The sequence below is a fragment of the Anthonomus grandis genome, chromosome 2 (assembly GCF_022605725.1).
Source record: "Anthonomus grandis grandis chromosome 2, icAntGran1.3, whole genome shotgun sequence".
Lineage (NCBI taxonomy): Eukaryota > Metazoa > Arthropoda > Insecta > Coleoptera > Curculionidae > Anthonomus > Anthonomus grandis.
This window is the reverse complement of record NC_065547.1, coordinates 36,218,049-36,238,452: the sequence shown is the minus strand read 5'-3', so window position 1 is coordinate 36,238,452 and position 20,404 is coordinate 36,218,049. Positions and strand designations below refer to the sequence as shown.

Genomic DNA, 20,404 nt, shown 5'->3' with positions numbered 1-20,404 from the left:
GAAAAATCGCTGTATTAAAGGCAAGTGTGGGTTGGGAACGTTTAAATTTACATGGGCAAATATTTGGTGGCAGCTTCTTGGTATTTTTGGGTTAATTTAGAGTTTCTGGGATAAATGGTGTAATGGTTTTATATTTCAACAAACCTTGCGGTAGTGTTGATTTAATTGGTTTGTTACATTTGTTATAATCTGTTTCAGACATCGGAGGAGCACTTTAGCGCCAATTATCCTAATGTTCGAACCGTGGCTATTAAAAAGGTAACATCTATAATATATATGTAAGCCGAGAGTGAAATATTCCTTTTTTTTGCAGCCATCTGGGCATAGTTTGGGTATTATGATAATAGAGGGGAAACATGCCGAAGTCGGTCAGGGCATATTCATATCTGACATACAGGAAGGAAGCTCTGCCGAAAAGGTAAATTTTAATTAAAATGTAATTAGTCTGTTTCGGTACATTCATATCGTTTCTATTATTATCTTCCCAATAATTATTTTTATGGAAAAATAGGTTCGGCTATTTTTGAGATTTTATTCGGGGCAGTCGGAAATGGAGACTTCCATCAACCGTGACTGATCGATGACCTCTAAAATCGATCTTTTAATAGTCATAACTTGATTGAGGGTAACTAATACTTTAATATCTCAAGATAAAAAAGCCATTTTAGGAAAAATAAAGAAGGATTTAACAATAGATCACTACTGGGCGCAAATATATTTTTTAGTGAGCAAATATATTTTTTAGATTCATTGGGCTATATTTTAGGGTTAGGGAATTACAGAGGTGTACAATGTAACTCACCTTTACCGGAACATAGAGGAAAATTAATAATTATTAAACTAATCTAAAGTACCTTATTAGTATCACATATTTATGTTTTAGTTTTGTTGTGATGTGAAAACTAAATTAATTACTAATAACCTGAGGAGTAATATCTAATTTACTACTATAAAATGATTATGGCTACCACCAGGTCTCTGGTCTGGCAAGTTGTACTCATATACACCAAGTGGTTTCATTTTTCATCAGTTGAAGTAAACAACTTGTATCAGCTTACAAAAAAAGAAGAAGTGGGTTTAGAGCCTTGATTGCATTTTGCATAATAAATTGGAAATATCTTAGAGATGGCTGTCACGCTTGCTCTCAGCTAAGAATAAACGCAACTGAGTGGTCCCCTCTAAGACTCTTGGAGAACATGTATCGTAACCTAAATCAGTTTATTCGCAGATTAGTACCAAACACTCATGGATACACACCTATATTCCTGAGGTGAAAATACAGTCCAGATTGGGGATTATGAGAGGCCGAAAGTAAAATCAGCTGGAAAGAATATCAGTACTGTTTTTTTGGATGGTATTATCAGCATTGCCGATTTAGAATCGGGAGAGACGATCACTGGACTGTATAATATATATATATATATATATATATATATATATATATATATATATATATATATATATATATATTATCACGGAGCGTGATTACAAGACCAGTCATTATTAGTTCTAGAACTACCTTTAAAGAGCGAATAAATATTTTTGTATATTTAAAATTTCTCGAAAATAGAATCAGATCATCCTTTACAAATTCCTTGCTACCACTTTGCATCCTTTTTTGATCGTTCTAGTTCTTTCAAGATCTTCGTTGAAGATAAATATGGATTTTTCTTTACAAATTTTTCCAATCCAACGATCCTGCATTGTAGATGCTTTCATTTTTTGAAGAACTCTTGTAGAACCGATAGTAACAGGGGATTTTACTTTTAGTATTTCTTTAGTGTAATTAGGTACTCAATATTTTACTTACTTTTTTTGGTAACAATGAGTCCAGAATGTAACCTGCTTATTGATTCGATATCCAAAATCTTTTTTTTTCGCCATCAGCATAAAATTTAAAACTTATATGCCCGTCTTCAGAACCATCTTCCTTCAAACTTGAATCCGAAAGATCCTTCTCAATTTCTAAATTATTAAACACTATAATCAGAATATTAAGCTGGCTACCGTACGATATTGTAGGACTCGAATGAATGTAAGCCACAGACACAAATAAAAAAAAATTAATGGAGTTCATTGAATGAAAGGGTTAGAGGGAGACAATTACGGATGCCAACCACATAACAAAAGAATGGAGGCAATACCTCAAATAATTTTTTTTTACTAAAGCGGAACACCATGGTTAACCAAAAATCGATGAGGTAAAAAAAGATCCGAATCTTAAAAGCCGAGTAGAAGAAGCGCAGCACTTCTGCCGAAACAATAAAGCCTATATCCATATTGATATTGAGGCAATCTAAAAAATATGTGTTAAAATCTGGCAAACTAAGGTATGGACAAACGAATGGTGTGCCGCTACGCAAGAAAGGCTCTCCTACACACTGCAGAAACGACAGAATAATAGTGCTTCTGTCATATGCAAGAAATGCTGCTTCCTATAAACAACCGTTTAAAGCATTTTTTACTTCCACAGATTCCCAACAACCGGATGGTATTAATTTAACGTAAAAACTTTTTTGTGCTTTTAAGAGTACCAAAACATATAGATATTTTGCTTAACCCTTTCAGACGCAGCGTCCACTCCAGTAGACATGATTTTTCCTATAGCCTAATTACACCTCACAATTTATTTTTGTTGTTAAACTAATTTGTCTACTAATCTGTCTACTGGGTGGTGTGTCCCGCTAAATAATTAAAACGACGTTGACGGTTCAATTTACCAGTACAACAGTTCGTGTTTACATATCGATTCACGTTATCGATTTTAGGTTATAAATCGTATAAAAGTGAAAAATATTCATTGGGTTGTTGATGAAAGGTAAGTAAAGGTTTAATTATAAGTTTTATCGATGCATATAAGTTGCCCAATGTCTTTGATGCCTCCAAGACCACATCGTTTTGTTAGTGATTGTTTGTGTCGTAAATTGTTAAATAATCAAAATTTTCGTTCAGAACGCAATGGCTTCCCGAAAAAAGATTTTGACCGATGATCAACCTTTACAAATATTGGAAAATGACGATTGGAAATGGAACAGACATAGAATTATTGTCTGATGACGAACGATGCTGTAATAGAATTATTAGACGAAGAAAATGTAATACTTGATGCCGAAAAATGTGAAAATAATGGTAATTTTGATAACTATATTATTTGTAAATACGTTTATATATTTGTTTTAGTCTTATCAATTTCCGATGTAAGAAGTGAAGAGGTACAGGTGATTGAAATGGAATATGAAATTATAGGAGAAAAAGAGATAAAACTTAAAAAGAGATTAAAAATTCGATCTAACTGATAAAAAAGACGGAAAATGGCTAAAAGATGCAACTTATGAAACAAGAAAAATAAATTGGGCAAAACCAATAGAAAATGAGGTAATTGATCTACCAAAGACACATTTATTTTTTGTAGAATATATATCACGAAATTTTCGAACAAATGGCTGGTAAAACAAACATTTATGCCACTCAACAACAGATTTGTCGCTTTTCTCCTACTGACTCAAACATTTTTTCAAATTCATACTCTTATAAAAAATTTGAACCTTCCAAGAATAAAAATGTACTGGGACGGTTCAATTGGTACCCCAATTATAAAAGATAATATGAATTAAAAAAGGTTCTCGAAACTGTGCCAGTCTCTTCATTTAGTAGATGTAAAAAGTAGGCCAGAAGGAAATTCGGATCGGCTCTGGAAGGTCAGACCTCTTATGATTCAATTAGAGAAAGATGCCTGGAACTTCCCTTGGAGACGATTCTGTGTGAGAATGTGTGGATAAGCGAATAGTACCATTCAAGGGACAAACCAATATTAAACAGTACATAAAAAATAAACAGAAGAAATAGGGTATTAAAATTTATATTCTATCCGGCCAAATTGGCTTAGTATATGACTTCCTTATATATCAAGGTGCTACAACCGACATTTAACCAGAGTTTTTGACACTAGGCTTAAGTGCTGCGATTGTTATGCATCTAAGTTAGAGAATAGATTCTAAAAATCATGGACTATTCTGTGATAATTATTTCAGTAACTATCAATTATTTCAATATCTGATTAAGAGGTGGATATTCGCAATTCGCTAACCCGCCATTACCTTCAGATGCTGCAATGAGAAAGGACGGACGAGGTTCATATAAAACTGTCATTAGCTCAGATGGAGTTGTTGTAACTAAATGGCATGACAACAAATCAATGATTGTTGCATCTAATTTCATTGGCGAAGGGCTCTCTGATAAGTGCCGTCATTGGGATAAATCGAAAAAAAATATATATAGAGGTAGATCGGCCAGATTGCTTAAAAATATATAATATGAATATGGGAGGGGTCAATAAATTAGACTTTCTTTTGAGCTTGTATCGTTCCCATGTAAGGTCTAAAAATTGGACCCTACGAATGATAAATACATGCTCTCAATTTGGCATTAGTAAATTCGTGATTAGGGTATAAAAATCAAACCGAAGTTTTCGAAAGTACTAAAGAAAAATATATTAGAACTTTTAGCGGTTCGACAGAAAGTGACTGAATATCTAATTCTTCATAAGGACCCGCCCAAACGTGGACGAATATCTTTGATTAAAAATTCAGTTACTTTCCAGAATTTGACGACAAAAAAGAAGCCAGACATTGTAAACTGGAAGGATGCCATAAAAAAATACTTTGTGCATTAAATGTAATGTACATTTATGTTTGGTAACAGGCATGTTGTTTTGTATTTCATCAAAAATAAATTTAATTATTTCACTTATATTTTTTGTTTTAGTTTAATTTTCATCATAAATATTTTTTATACCCTAGCGATTGCAGTGGACATGTTTTTTGGGAAAAAAACCATATATACAGTTTTTTTTATAAAAATATTTTTTAAATATAGTAAACAAGACAACTATAGTAGCATTTTTTTTCTACAAAAGTCATAAGATTTGGCTCTGAAGCGGTTAAAATCTGGGATCTCTTGCGGGAAGTGAAACAACACGCTATATAAGTTTTTTAGTTCAAAGTGCGGCTTAAGACAGGTCTGTGTTGTGTGACCGATACTCTTCAATATATACGGAGAGTATATACTGAGAAAATAGAATTACCAACGTTAGATATGCAGGCGACACCTTCATACTAGCTCGTTCGGCAAAAGAACTCACGGAAATAATGAGAAATTTAAATAGGATCAGCAAAGAACACGGTCTTAGATAGAAAAAAGACAAAAATTATGATAATTGACAGTATTCCTGCTATTTTAGACAGATTGATGGTTTTGAGGTGCTTTACTAGTTTAGGATCCTTAGCATAAGCAAAGCCGGCTGTGACGGAGAAATTAAACGCAGAATGGTCATGGCACGTAACTAAACAATAAAACTAACTCGATTATGGAAAGAATCTGCAATGTCTCAACGCAACAAACTGAAATTATTAAACAGCTCGATCTTTCCTATTGCCACATATGTCTTTGAGATCTGGACTAAAAATTGCCAATCGGAAAATTACAGATGCTTTTGAAATATGGGCCTACAGAAGCATGCTATGACTATGATATACAGAACATCATACTCACGTGTCAATTCTTGTCGGGGTAAACCAATCATACTTATTATATTTTGGCCACATTTCAAGAAGATCGAAATCAATGAGAAACAACCTTCGACGTTCTGGGTGGATCGATCCAACCGAGCAATTGAGACATAATGTTCCCATACTGTCTCCAAAGAAAAGGACAAGAGAGAGACCGCACGATTAACTTTTGGTGGACGGTCCTTCTACACCTTTAATCAGCATAGCACAACACAGGCAATCTTAGCACCGCTCTCGGTGGACGAATGGTTTAATGCTCACTGTATATAAAGGGCAAATCACTTTCTTGAATCTTTTACTTGTCCCTTTATTATTAGGATACAATTGTAGTTTTAAATAAATAACAGCAGCAAGAATGCGTATATTCAAAATAATTTTGAACCACTGCCAACGTTCAACTTTTGCAAGAATTTTCATAAACTTCTTAATAATCTAAATATACTGCTTTTTATACAAAATATAAATTGGTAAATCTTTAATACTAATTTTTTTTTAAGGCTGGACTGGAAATTGGAGAGATGATATTAGCAGTGAATAAAGATTCTCTCATAGGATCGAGTTATGATACGGTGAGTAAATTATGCCTTGGTTCCTTCTTTCCTCCTGGGTCACAGGTAAAGAGTTCCGATATTATAAATATTATACTATGCCGTTACGAAAATATCAGAAGCATGGCGCAAAGTATTAAATTAAGTTGCATTTAAACATGCAAAAACGGAATGTTTATATAATTAATTTTAGGTTTTATATAAATAATTAGTTTTAGATTATAAGCAAAAGTTAAAACTTTATGATTTCATCTATCTTCAAAAATGTATTATTCATATGCAGGGTTATCCCTTATATTTTGAGAGAGCCTAGCTCGGTTATTATAAAGGGTGAAAAACATATAATTGTAGAGTTTACCTTAAATCGCCACGAAATGTTCTAAAATATAATACAGAGGTATCACAAAGTTAATAAAAAATACAAATTTTATATTTTTTACAGAGAATTAAATTTATATTTAAGAGTCGTATCAGACTTATAATGTATGCTTTAATTTTTTGAGACAACCCTAAATTATGAACTGTAGAGGGTAGTAGATACTTTGAATGTTCTAGAAAAAAGATTCAAAGAGTGGTACATAAATATAGATATTAGCCTTATAAACTGATGGCAGTAATAACCCTGGCTTGATTGTAATGATATGTTATATATGAAAAACTGAGATAACCATATACTTTATAAGAAATTGTGAAGCGACGAAGCCGTATTTAGCACAGAAGGGATGTATATGCGAAAAAATGCTCACTTGTTGGCACCAGTCCTCACGCTTATGTCGAAATAAAAAACCAGTGCAGGATGTCATTAAATGTGCGGTGTGGTGTCCTTAGAAACTGAATAATTGGACCCATTTTATTTCAAGGATTCTTGAATCGAAATAGATGTCTCAGGTTTTTAGAAAATAAAATTGAAGCTTTGTTAAAGAAGAAATTTCTCTTATACCAATATTCTATGGCATCAAGATGGCGCACTGTGTCATAATTTTATGATAGGAGAAATGTTTAAAATAGTCGTTTTATTACCAAATAGCTCTGATCTGATACCGTTAGACAGCTTTCTAGGGGGTAACTAAAAATGAAGTTTATAAAGAAGGTAAAAGTTTGGAGGATTTAAGGGAAATAATCCAAGGAAATATAAACTACTTAAATGAATAACATCCTAAATAAAGTTTAAATGAAGTTTATATCTAATGCTCTGTTGAAATTCGACAAAGATAATAGAAACAGTACTGAAAATAATGTATGAATAAAATTCATACAACATTAATGAATTTTTTTGCTGCTTTTAATTGTCCCGCCCCCATTTTATCTTTTGAATGCGTTTATATAAAAGTTTAAAATTTGGCACACATCATTAGCAACCTAAATACTACTTTTTGGCCCCTAGCTTATTTTGCATTCGACAGGGTACCTTTACTTAAACATGTTGGAAAATGCAGTAGAACCACTGATCCTTGGAATTATTGAAGACAATCCTCATGAATTTGAGTTGCAAACAGTTTTTCAACAAAATGGGGCACCGCCTCACTTTAGCAGAAATGTTAGAGAATATTTTTACCGAGTGGCCAGCCAGGTCGCCCGATCTTACACTTCTGGACTTTTTTATGGGGCGACTTGGAACAAAAAGTCTACGTCACCCAGCCAGAATCTATCTTCGATCTATGTAAAAGAATAATTGATGCATGTCGGACTTCGGTCGAATTTTGTCACAGTTTTTTGACTGGTCGCACACAGTTGGTCAGGATAAGTAATTATATTTCTAATGGTATTGAAGTATCTTCAGGCGTGCCTCAAGGTTCGCATATTAGACCGGTCTTTTTTAACTTGTTCATAAGAGATTTGAGTGATGTAATTGTTCATTCAAAACATCTTGCTTTTGCTGATGATTTTAAACTGTATAAAGCCATTGAGTCATATCTTGATGCTGAGCTACTTCAATTGGATTTAAATAGTGTTGCTGAGTGGTGTAATAGCAATAGTCTGGAACTGAATGTAAAGAAGTGTGTATGTATTTCGTTTGGTCGTTCCAATAAAATTATTAATTATCAATACACAATCAACAATAACGAACTCAAGTCAGTTGATACAGTTAAAGATTTAGGTGTTCTTTTTGATACCGAGCTAACTTTTTTGCCGCACATTTTGGATATTATTAACAGGAGTATGCGTAGTCTTGGTTTTATCACTAGAAATAGTGTACATCTTTCACCTTATTGTTTCAAATTACTTTATTACTCTTTGGTACGTTCCGTGCTTGAGTATGCGTCTGTAATTTGGTCCCCTTATTATGATTCTCATATTGAACGCCTTGAGGCTGTACAAAGAAGATTCTTAAGATCGTTTGCTTATAGAACTGAAGTTAATATTTTTCGTAATTATTATATCGACTCTAATGTTATCAGTGTCCAATATAATATCCCTAATCTTGAAGTCAGGCGGCATTATTCTGATGCTTTAACGTTTTATAAGATCTTAAATGGTTTATATCATTGTCCTACCATCTTGGAAGCAATTCCTTTTAACACCTGTCAAAGAAGGATCAACTCTTCTATGTCTCGTTTACCCTTTCATTCGGCCAACTATGGGCTTTTTTTCTCCACTGATTAGGACCTTGCGTTTCTTTAATGAAAATAGTTTGGATTCATTTTCCGGCGGCTTACGGTCATTCAAATCAAAAATAAATAATCTTACACTTTAACCTACGTTCCTTGGATCGTGTTAAGTTTTTAGTCCTGTTGATGATTGTTTTTTCAGAGGTTTTATCTTTGTATATTTTTTTTTTGTAATTCTAGTATTGTATTTATATTGTCTAGTATTTTGTATTATCTATTTTGTTTTTGTAAACTGGCTCTGCCGTATATTGAAAATAAATAAATAAATATTGATGTTGCCACTTCCCAAAATGTTCGTGAAGATTCTTCAATAGATTACTTAACTGTTTTAAAGTTAATCGTGCACATTATCAACATCTTTTGTAGTGAAATAGTTATATTTCTGTGTTACCTAAAGTTAAATTATTTTAAATGGAAATGAAAATGCGAAAAATAATATTTTGAAAGGCGTCCCGCCGCCATTTTGAAGTTGTGATAAATGAGCTAGGGACCAAAAAGTAATATTTAGGTTGCTAATCATGTGTGCCAAATTTCAAATTTTTCTATAAACGCACTCAAAAGATAAGAGGGGGATGGGACACTTAAGAGCCGCAATGTATATTTTTGAAATCAGAAGAAAAACGTTTTTCATTTAATATATAAAAATATACAAGATAATATTCCATTTAGAAAGAAATACAAACTTTGTGTACAATTTTAATAAAACTACAAATAGTATTTTTTATTAATTTCTGGCAATTTAAGCTAAACTCTACAACTTGAATAGACTCAAATCGTATTTTTTTTCGTGCTACTTTAAAATTTCGCGACATCGTCGACCTTAATTACTCAGCTCAACTGTTGATCACAGTTGAACATTGAACAATTATTTCGTGGACTTTTCATAAGAAGATGGATTATATAAGTCATTTTTACATATAAATATTTGTTTATTTTCCAAAGAAAATATTTCATCATTGAAATAAATTAAAATACATTTTAAATTTGGTTTATCCCAATAAAACGGCCATAAGCAAAAAAAGTTGAATTTTTAAGTTCTGGTACTTCTCCGAATACATTTCATATATTTGAAATGCGTAAAGGGCATTTAAGCATAAAGAATTGTAATAAGAAAAATGTTTTTATTAGAATTTGCCTTAAAAGTAAATTACTTATGTCGAAGTTGCACGATTCCAAGCTTTACCAGACATAACTGATCTAACTTTATACAGAAAGATATTTTACCCAGACTTCATTATATGAATATTATGAAAGCTAGTTACCAGAAAGAATAAATATCTATGTCTAGCGCAATATAAGTTACGAATATACTTATATTATAAGATTTGAAATTTATTTGTTTAAACTAACAATTCTGTGATTTTAAATGAAGTTGTGTTTTATAATATTGTATCTTAACTCAAGGAAGTGTTACAAAATATGATACTGACACCTGAATCTAATTTTCTCATAGAGGTCGAAATCTCATAAATAATTGTATTAAAAATTATATCTGCTGTGAGTCATATTTAACTATTTCATCTGTTGCATTTTACCACTCACGCCCATACTTTTTCATAAATTTACCAACAAGTGTGTTACATATTGTATAAATAATAATTTATTAGAAGGCATACGTGGGGTGATTTTAAGTTGAAAAATTCATACAAACTCAGGCCGTAACTAAAATGCTTGATTTAAAAAATATATAGGTGTTAGGTTCATTTCATTTTCAGTTTTTGATGCATTATTCAAAGATTGTTTAAAATATTAAACTACATTTGGGAACAGGATATTATGGTATAAAAACACAGTTTTTAGATTCAGTTCATTTACTTTTTTTCTGTTTAAATTTCACAACAAAAAACTACGTTATTAACTTGAGCAAGACATTATAATTTTGTATTAATTTCCCTTCATTTTTATAGTAAAACTTCCGTTTGTGAGAAATTCCTACAAATTTTTTTACCAGAACTTGATAAAAATTAATTTAGCTGCTCGTTGCCAGCAATTGTTGTAAACATTATGACATTCACGTTTATTATTATTCGTGACAGTTTAAAAGACCTAACTTTATTTTTTATATACAATACTTTTTGAAATAAACCTTAAAAAGAAATTTAACTTCTACCTCTTATACTCATAAATTGCATTGTGAGGCTTGAACAAACAAGATACAAGATATAAGCCGACGCATTACCCTCCAGTTATTTATAGAGTTACATATGGTTTAGAAGTTGCCTGTATTTTTCCCTGTTAGGTATGATTTTCTCTTTTATAAGTTGAAAGGGTTCTATTTCTAAGAAATATAAGCGATTCAATATTATCAGTGATCCAAGCCAAGGAGATTTCGTTTTGTTATTCTAGGTGTTTTGTATGGAAAAATTTATACAAAAAAGACTGACAATAAAGGCTGTAAATGTAGCTAGTCGTATTGAAAAAGCTGCTGTGATCGTTTAATTCTTAATAAAAACGTTATAAAAGAATTTTTCTTCTATGTTTCACAAAAAAAGTTACTCTTTTATTCATTTTCTTTATATGGATTGACACGAACAGATCTAGAAACTTTAATTTAATCTTATGAAAAAAACTGTGTGGGGACCTCTTAAAATGATTTTTCTCGCACGTCACAAAAAACCGACGCTATGACTTTGCCGGCAGATGAAACTTAAATTTTTGCCCCCTTTGGAGCCGGTTCTCTTTTGACCGGATGGACCTACGTTTCATTCATGGTTATAAAACAACGCAAAAAAGTCTGCTTTTTTACGACGAAACTTCAATTGATACATCTTCACGACACTGGTTTTGCTCAAGTGTTAACAAACGCGGCACTGCACCAGGTTTCTCATCTTCCAATTTTCAGATAATATGCAATTTACCGCACTTTTTGGCATGCAACTATGTCTACTAGACCAGCACTTTCAGTCGACGATCATCCAGTACTGCTTTGTGGATTTTCTTCACTGTTTCTGGAGTTCTGACCTCATTTGTTCGACCATTACGAAAACAATGCTTGATCAAACTTGAAACATATGCTTTATAGATAGTGTACTTTCTAATACAGTAATATTTTTCAAACAACTACCGCTCTCTCTAGATCCACTCTCGTATATGCTTTTTAAAAATCCGTTTTCTAATACCTTCTTTTGCAAATAAAAAATCACTATTATGGCAAGAAAATTATGATATTCTTGAAATTTCCGCGTTGTGATATTCTTAAAATTTACATAACTACATAACGGATTATACATTTATAAGAGTTGTTAAAAATATATAATAATAATAACAATGTTTATTTACAATAATGTCAAACACATATATAGCCAAATACATAAATAAACATAAATGCGCCCTGAAGCTTTAGAGCTTGTTAGGACAAGAAAAAAAAGGAAATCCGTGAATAGTACATATGTAATTTTAAAATTATAAATTGTTTACAATCTTATATAGAGGAACTGTGAATTGAAATTAAAGTTAAAAATCTTTTATACATTAGTTATATTATATTGCTTCTGTTGATACCATCAAAAGAACCATTTTTATTCTTAACTTCTTATAGATTTTTATTTGTAGTCGGGATTTTAATTTAAAGTAAATGGATTTAGAAAATAAAAATTTTCAAATTTTGTTTCTTGTCTAGAACCATTCAAATAACGCAATTAATTGTAGTATCTAAAGAAAAAATCATACTGTTTTGACTAATGGAAAATATGTTTTTATGCAAAATCTAAAACGCATTAATCAAGAATTATTATTGGGATTTCTAAATAGTCCAATCATTGATATAGTATACATTTCAGATATTAATAAAAAGGTATAATATTTTATTAATTTAATAAAAGATATTTTTGATGTTTAGGTTCTTAAAAAAATAAATAAAAACTACCGACACTATAGAACTGAAGATAAAACTTAGTATTAAAAGTAAATACATTATTAATTTTAATGACAATCGACCATATTTTACACATAAAATAAAATATAGAACAGATGTTCACAGCTTAAACCCAAAATTTAGGGTCTTACTTGTATATCTCTACAACCACATAAAACACCTTATCCATTAGAAATGATAAAACCTTATATGTTTAAAAAGATGTTAAGACGGCAATTGTTGCGCGGATTTAACTAATGAATGCAAAGTGCAGTGCACCTGATTTACATTTTGTATTTTTTGATATTTAATAATGTACACTGTATTTTTTGTTTAACTCTTTTTCTTTGCAATGGTATTACTCATGCGATTTATTATAAGAAATAGTTTTATGTTTAATTGTCTAGGATTTCAACTTTGAACAACTAATAATTGCTTCAGTATATTGTAAATATAAAATTTATTAATTATAATTTTAACTATACATTTTTTAAAACTGTGAGACTGTGAATTTTGACCATTATAGAACTCAAGTTTATGTAGCCAGCCATCTTTTAAATACCCTGTATACACTATTAATACATTAACATGTAACAGAAAATCATATATTGTTATTGCAAGTTAATACACTAATTTTCGCACTTAAGGCCTGAGGTGACAATACCGGTATATAGCTTTGTATTAAATATCAAAGTAATTCTAAATATAAATGAATGAATGCCATCTTGACTAAAAGTTATATTCAGCAGGTAATATTACATAAACTTACAAAATTGTTTTAGATAAGCAAAACTAAATAAACTTAACTCCACTAATCCAGTTCTAACTCATTAATACAAAGTAGTGCTAATTTTTTGTCTATTATCGTGCATTTAAAAAAAGTATACGGTTTATGTTTGATAAAATTCCTATTATATGATAGGAAATAAATGAACTGTATACTATCAAAACAAAACTGATGTCAAGATAAGCGTTGTAGATAAGCCCGATATTAAACGCGTTTTGTTTGCAAATAGGGTCGCATTATTTCAAGAGTAGATGCTTTTTATGAAATTTTCTGTGATCTTTTTTGTTAATGAATGAACTTAATAACATGAAATTGGTGCGTTAATAAACGTGACTTGGGATTATAATGTGACGAATAACAGTATTAATTAATATCCTTAGGCCGCAAACTTACTTAAAAGAACCGAAGGATTGGTGACACTTATCGTCTCAAAACCGGGAAAAAAGGATCAATCCGGGACCCTTTCTGCCACCCCGTCGGACAATAGCGTGGGGGATGCTAAGGGGGCTGGGAAGCCTGGCTTAAAAACCCCTACCACTCCTTCTAGGCCTACTACACCTGTACCTGGTAAGTATTTTTATTAATGATAAAGGCTAACTATTTGATATATACATAATTCCAAGAAAAACTAATGGGGGACTTTCCGTGTTTGGCCTCTCCAGGAACTTGTTTGCGGTTTGTGTGCAAGTGAAGTTTCGATTCGTTCATGCATAATTTAGAACGAGCAGGTGTTATCGCACTGTCCTGATACATTTTTAACTTAAGTTTGTTCCCAGAGCAGAACTGAAAATATTTAAGTTGAATATATTTTTTTAAATTTTGGTTTGTAACAAAAGAAGACCTTTATTTAAACAAAAATTAAAGTACGGTTTCCAAATTAAACCAACTAAAATTTTTTAACTATTGTAATTCTTTTAGAATAAATATTTGTCAATTCCAAATAGAGCTGCACTTATTTTAATTGTTTATTATAAATTAAACAGTTGTAAATAATATTTGGAAAAAAATATGCACACCTATTATTAGTTTCTTATTTTTTTGATTTCTAAATTTATATCTTAATATTACTCGATATTCTTACTGACTCGTATTCTTCTACAGTTTATTTGAAGCTGCATCCCCAAATCTTTTTTATAATAAAATTTAATTTATTTTAATATCAATTTCTTTGTTCCTTGCCTTCTTTAATTGAAATTAGGTTGATTCAAAAAATTCCTTGTGTTTAAAAGTTCCAAAATAGTTCACGATGTAATTTTCTGGATTTAAATTTCCGAAACTTGTATGTATTAATAATCTTTTTTTTACAATAATTTTTGTAAATTTGTGGATGGTATTTGATAAATTTTAATATATATTAATAATAATAATAATAAACGACTTTTATTATTTATTTATAAAATTACAAAAAACAAAATATTGATAAATTAATTAACATAAAAGAATATTTGTGTGCATTTGATAGGCGAAGTCTAGTAAATTTTGATATTCTCACTTAACCATATCAAGTTCCACATAATTTAATAAATTAGCACTAGTTAACGCATTTCTGTAAAAAGCTGTCTACATTTAAAAAATCATATGACATAAATATTATTTGAATTAGATACCCACCATTTTGCCAACTCTTGGCTATATATTGCTGGCCTAAGTATATTGCTAATATATTGCTGGTAATAAAAAAAAGAAAGATTAAAATATCCAACGATATTAAATGAAGTAAATTAACAGGTCGAAATATACACACAAGACACTTAAGGAATTATTACTTTCAAATTAACTAAAAATAATATTAGCGACTATTTCTGTAAGTTTGTTTGTTATTACATCGCCAATAAGTTATACTTTCAGTATATTCGTTGATCTATGTTTAATTAAAACAATCCGTTTGGTGTTTAAATACAAACTGCATTAATTGATTATTCTCATTCTATAACGCTGAATTCAAAACAAATTTAAAATCTTACACAAGGACACTCCGCATAAATCAGTTTCAATTAATAGACTTTAAAGATAATTGAGGTCGAAACAAATTAATTATTTTAATTTAATTGTAAGTAAGCTCTCTCTCTTGGAGCTAAAAATATATTTTTCAAAAAAAATCTGAAACAATATGAATCTTAGTGTTGCTTAAGAGACGTCAAATCCGTATGGCTAATCATACCAAATAAACGTACAGGGTTGGAGTATTTATACATTTACCTTGAACCAACATATTCTGCAAGTAAAAAATCCAATAACGAGAACCAGTAATTACTTTATTTAAATATATATTTACGTTAAAAATCTTTGGAAACAAACAATTTTCGATTGCAAGTTGAGGATTTTGAGCTTAAAAAAATTGTTGCAATATTTACTGACTTTTTTAATAAGATTAAATTAGTTTACGACTTGGTGGATAAATTCAGTATTTATTTAAATTTGGTTTTATTTTAATTCGATATGGATATATCATCTAACATTGTTTGAAAAAGTCTTTACTCTATGAGTATAAAACTATACAGTGCATTTACGATGAAAGGCACTAAATATGCCTAAAGCCAATAGTCTGTCAAATGAAAATTGTGGTTAGAGGGTGTCTCAAGTAGAAACATTAAACGAAGAGCCCTGGTTGGAATTTCTACAGTTTAAACTTACTACTATTCTGGGAAACTAATCCCATTTCTTGATCCACAAGAGGCCGGCATACGTAGTAACGAGAAACGGTTTCAACAAGACGCATCTCCTCACTTTGCCATCGCTGTTCGACAATTTCTTGATGCAACTTTTCCTAACAGACGGATTGGACCAAGAGAAGCGTGGAGTGCATTGAGTGGCCACCAAGATCACCCGATATAACTCTATTAGATTTTTTCTTATGAGGCTATTTGAAATTCAAGGTTTATGTGAATAGACCTTAGATAATTAAATACTCTAGAATAAACATTGGCTGCTTTGGATTGAGCGCAACATCTACACAGGGGGCAGAGGGAATATTTTGTTGATAAACATGCTTAGTATTCCATGTTGCCAGTGATTACTCAATTTTAACAGAAGAAAATAAAGTGATATAATAAATTATTATAATTAGCAGAAACTAAGTTGCATTCTTTATTATAAATAAAAGAAAGGCTGCTACTCGTTTATTAACCAAAACTATTTTGTAATATATTTACACTAAACATTAATAATAATTAATATTTTTAATATAGATTCTTTAAATCACCAAATTTCCACACACAGCAACTGCGCTCGTTGTTTACTTTCGTACAGTATTAGTATTAGAAAGATGTTATGAGTGGTTTCAGTGCGTTTTTTTTTAATTAATATTAAGACTAAAAACTCCCTTTTTGCTGAAAAATGATGAAGAAGTCTGAAGTGGGTCACATATAAAGGAAATTCAAATCGTTCCTTTCACAGGCGAGTTAGGTGTCAATGGTGTCATCCTTCTAGGTTATAATATTGTAAAAGACGGCATATTTGTGAAGTATCGGATACCGAAATATTAATAAAAATGTGTAGTTAAGTATATTATTATAATCTAGCAAATTTATTGCTTATTCGAACCCGAAATGCCGCAAAATTAATGTGTGCAAAAATGAAGGTAGTGTCTGGCCGATATCCAGCAACCAAAATCGAGAACGCACCATATGTCGTTTGCCAGCGACATATCTATAGTCGGCACCGATTATTATTTAATCAATATAATACCCGTATCTCCTGGAATTCCAAAGGAGTTTTAATAATTTTTTATCTAGATATTAACAATGGATAACTAAATCGGTTTATACTGGGTATAAACCGCGACAAACTAAGGAAATTAATTAAAAGGTTAACTTCCAAAGAATTTTAATTAAACTTTTTTCTGTAATATATAATAAATATCTAAACGGGTTTGAGATGGTTGCAAACTTCCACAAACGAAAGTTTTTTGATTAAAAATTATTGAGTTAGATGTTATAAGTGGCTATAACTGCCAAAGGATATGGATAAAACTTTTCCTTATAACCATTAGGAGTTACATAACCCTTTATATTTTTTCAACATCTAACAATTTAATATTTTTTTACCAAAAAACTTTTGTTTGAAGAGGTTTGCATCCATCTCACATGCGTTTAGATATTTATTATAGAAAAAGGATTAGTAAATGTCCCAGTTATCGTTATCTAAGAAAATTTTCGTCTTATATTTTAGTTGCTAATAAATATTTATCTCTGGTAATTTTTCTCACGAATCGTTGATTAATCCTTAACGTAATTATAAAAAGTTTTTGCAATTATGTTACATAAATTTTTTTTTATTAAACAAAAAAGAATAAAATGTACTTTTGTCCTAATTTTCGTCAGGTATTGTCCGATTGTCGTCATAGATTTGTTCCAATTATCGTCATGCTTTTAGTAGTTACTTAGAAATAAAAGGCACTTTAAGTTTGGAAGAAATTTAATTGAAATAATAAAGAAAAACAGTTATTCTAAAATAAGTAATATTAGTATTCTAAATTATAAATAAAATAACAAACAAAAACTTATGAAATATTAATTAATATTAAAATAAAACATTGTCTCTATCATTTCTAAGCTACCACACAAATTCTAATGCTACTTAAAATTAAACAAAAAAACACTTACCTAAACTAAACAAAAAAAAGTAGTTTAGATCTTTGGCATTTCAGGGACTTCATAAATTCCCCTTTTATTTAGAAGTTTTGGTGTCTTCTTTTGTGGGCCACTTCCAATTAATACATTGCTTTAATTTCAAATTTTTCATCATTTATTTTTAAAATTTCTCTAGGAAAATATTCTTGATCGTATTTGAAAATAACGAAATTTTCCACTCTGTAGTCTTCCTTCTTCGTCTTTAAGTCGGTTTCAGTTATATCTGCCTTACTTGCTTGCTTTTCAACTTTTTTTCTTTCCTTTTTTTCGTTTTTTTCATTTCTTACTTTACGCTTCTCCTCCTTTTGCAGAACGTCATTTGCTTTTTTTTCTTTTTTTTGTAGGTGATATTTATTCCAACTTTCAGAAGTAACAACCGATGGGACTTTTTCTTTTGGCTTTCTTTTTGGAGTAGTCTGTGTTGCAATTATGAATCTGAAAGGTTCATAAGCTTATTGACATTTATATCACTTTCTCGGACATTTGGGTTCAACTGAGGAAGGTTTACATCCGCTAAAAAACTGTCCTTGAGATTAACTCCATCATCAATCAGTAGTACATTGGCGAAATATTTGTTGATTTTTGGACTTCTTCTTGGGGAGGAACAGTAATGATGGTTGGATCTTATTAAGGAAAATAGTCTATAAATGAAATATTTAGGTCTGCAGGTTCTTTTTAATACGTTTCTTATTGTGTCTATGTCGCAGGTATTTTAATGGTACTTTCTTTTGAAGTAGCCATGCTCTTTAATTGATTATAAAAACCATAAAGGCTTGCATCTTCAACCGCTATGTTTGGCTCGGGAGCATTAAAAAGTAAAACTTTTTCTGGATTAAGACATTCAAACAGATTAATCAGTTTTGTAATTTCAGACACTTCTGTTGAAATTTCTTTTGAAATTGCAACTGGTGATTTATCACATTTAAAGTATTTTTTAAAATTGATATATTCGGGTCCGAATGGACATAATCCGCAAGCTTTAAACGCATTCTTTATTGAACTTTGTAAAGATTCATTATTTTCTTCTAGCCTCTGTGCCTCTGTGGTCGATTGTCCGGAAAATGATTTTTTCTTTTTAGCTCTGTAATCAACAGTTGAACACTATCTATAAGCTGAGTTCGAGTTACTGGAAATCCTCTTTTCGCCAATTCCAGGATCCAGTTAACCAATAATTGCTCTTCTTTAAAAGTTAAAATTGTATTAGGACAATTGTTGGTTTCCAAAGATATTTATTGTTTACTTTATCAGATAAAGTCAGGCGAGGTACGCCAAAAGTTTTGCTAGCGTTTGAAATTGACATTCCCTGATCTATTACTGCATGTAAAGCTTTTTGCATTTCTTCAAGAGTGTCCTGTTTTCTTTGTGCCATTTTGATCTAAAATGAAACAAATACTTAACAATTGTTTTAATTTTGCTTTAAAATTATTACGGAAAAAAGTATTTTTTGAAATTAAGTTATGAAATTATTTTTTCTTCAGTTATTATTTGTATTTTATTAATATATTGACATATTTTAATCATCAAGTTTTTTTACACCAGCCAGAAATACGTCGTACTGTTTTTGAACAATTTGCGATTTACAAAAAATATAAAAAAAAACATGCTTTTTAATAGAGTATTTTTACAAATTTTTAGGCACGTTCGTGAATATTCTAAACAAATCATAGAAATATAATTTGATTTTTATCATAATAATTTATTACTATTTTTCGAGTACTAAAATGTATTGTCATTGTTACCCTTGCCTATGACGGTAATTGGGTCAGTATTTAATTCCTATGGCCCAGTTATCGTCAACGTTTTTGCTTTAAAACTGTGGAAAAAAACCTTTTTTTTGTCACAAAACTAACTTACAATCATATTACAAATTTAAAAAAATAATAGTATATTGTAATGAAACTCCAAGGATAATTTTATATTTAAATAAATAAATGGCGACATTTTCACAGTTTGCTTAGAGACATGCAAATTTAAAATTGCCCAATTTTCGCCACCAATTGTATTATTTATGTCCCAATTATCGTCATGTGTTTTCCATTATCATTTCTAAACGAACCTGTTATAAATATGGGTGACGATAACTGGGCACCTAATTTTTTAAACATTTATCTTAAATATTTAATCCTCAAAAAGTTAATTTTGTTATATTGAATATTTTAAAAATAATTAAAAAGTAATATATCTCTTGTCTTAGTTACCCTTGACAATAATTAGGCCACATGTTATGACAAATCATGTTATTTTTTCTACTAATTAATTCACGTATCATTTCGATTATAAAAGATATCATTCGAAGATAAAATAAATAATAAAAATGGTTTAAAAACTTAAATAAATAAATAACGTCGTTCTGCTTATAAATCTAGAAATTTTCAATTACCCAATTTTCGTCACCCCTGTGTCCCAATT

The 20,404-nt window shown here is 30.4% G+C and overlaps 1 protein-coding gene across 3 annotated transcripts in view; it reads left to right on the top strand.

Annotated features, from left to right (window-relative positions):
- The window catches only part of LOC126746900 (inaD-like protein), a 226,928-nt gene that overhangs the window by 194,376 nt on the left and 12,148 nt on the right, over positions 1-20,404 (top strand). For all 3 annotated transcript variants that reach the window (XM_050455323.1, XM_050455332.1, XM_050455314.1), the window contains exons 23-26: positions 199-258; positions 314-418; positions 6,065-6,136; positions 13,745-13,931. In XM_050455323.1, the coding sequence (XP_050311280.1) occupies positions 199-258; positions 314-418; positions 6,065-6,136; positions 13,745-13,931 (424 nt within the window). The remainder of the gene's footprint in view (positions 1-198; positions 259-313; positions 419-6,064; positions 6,137-13,744; positions 13,932-20,404) is intronic.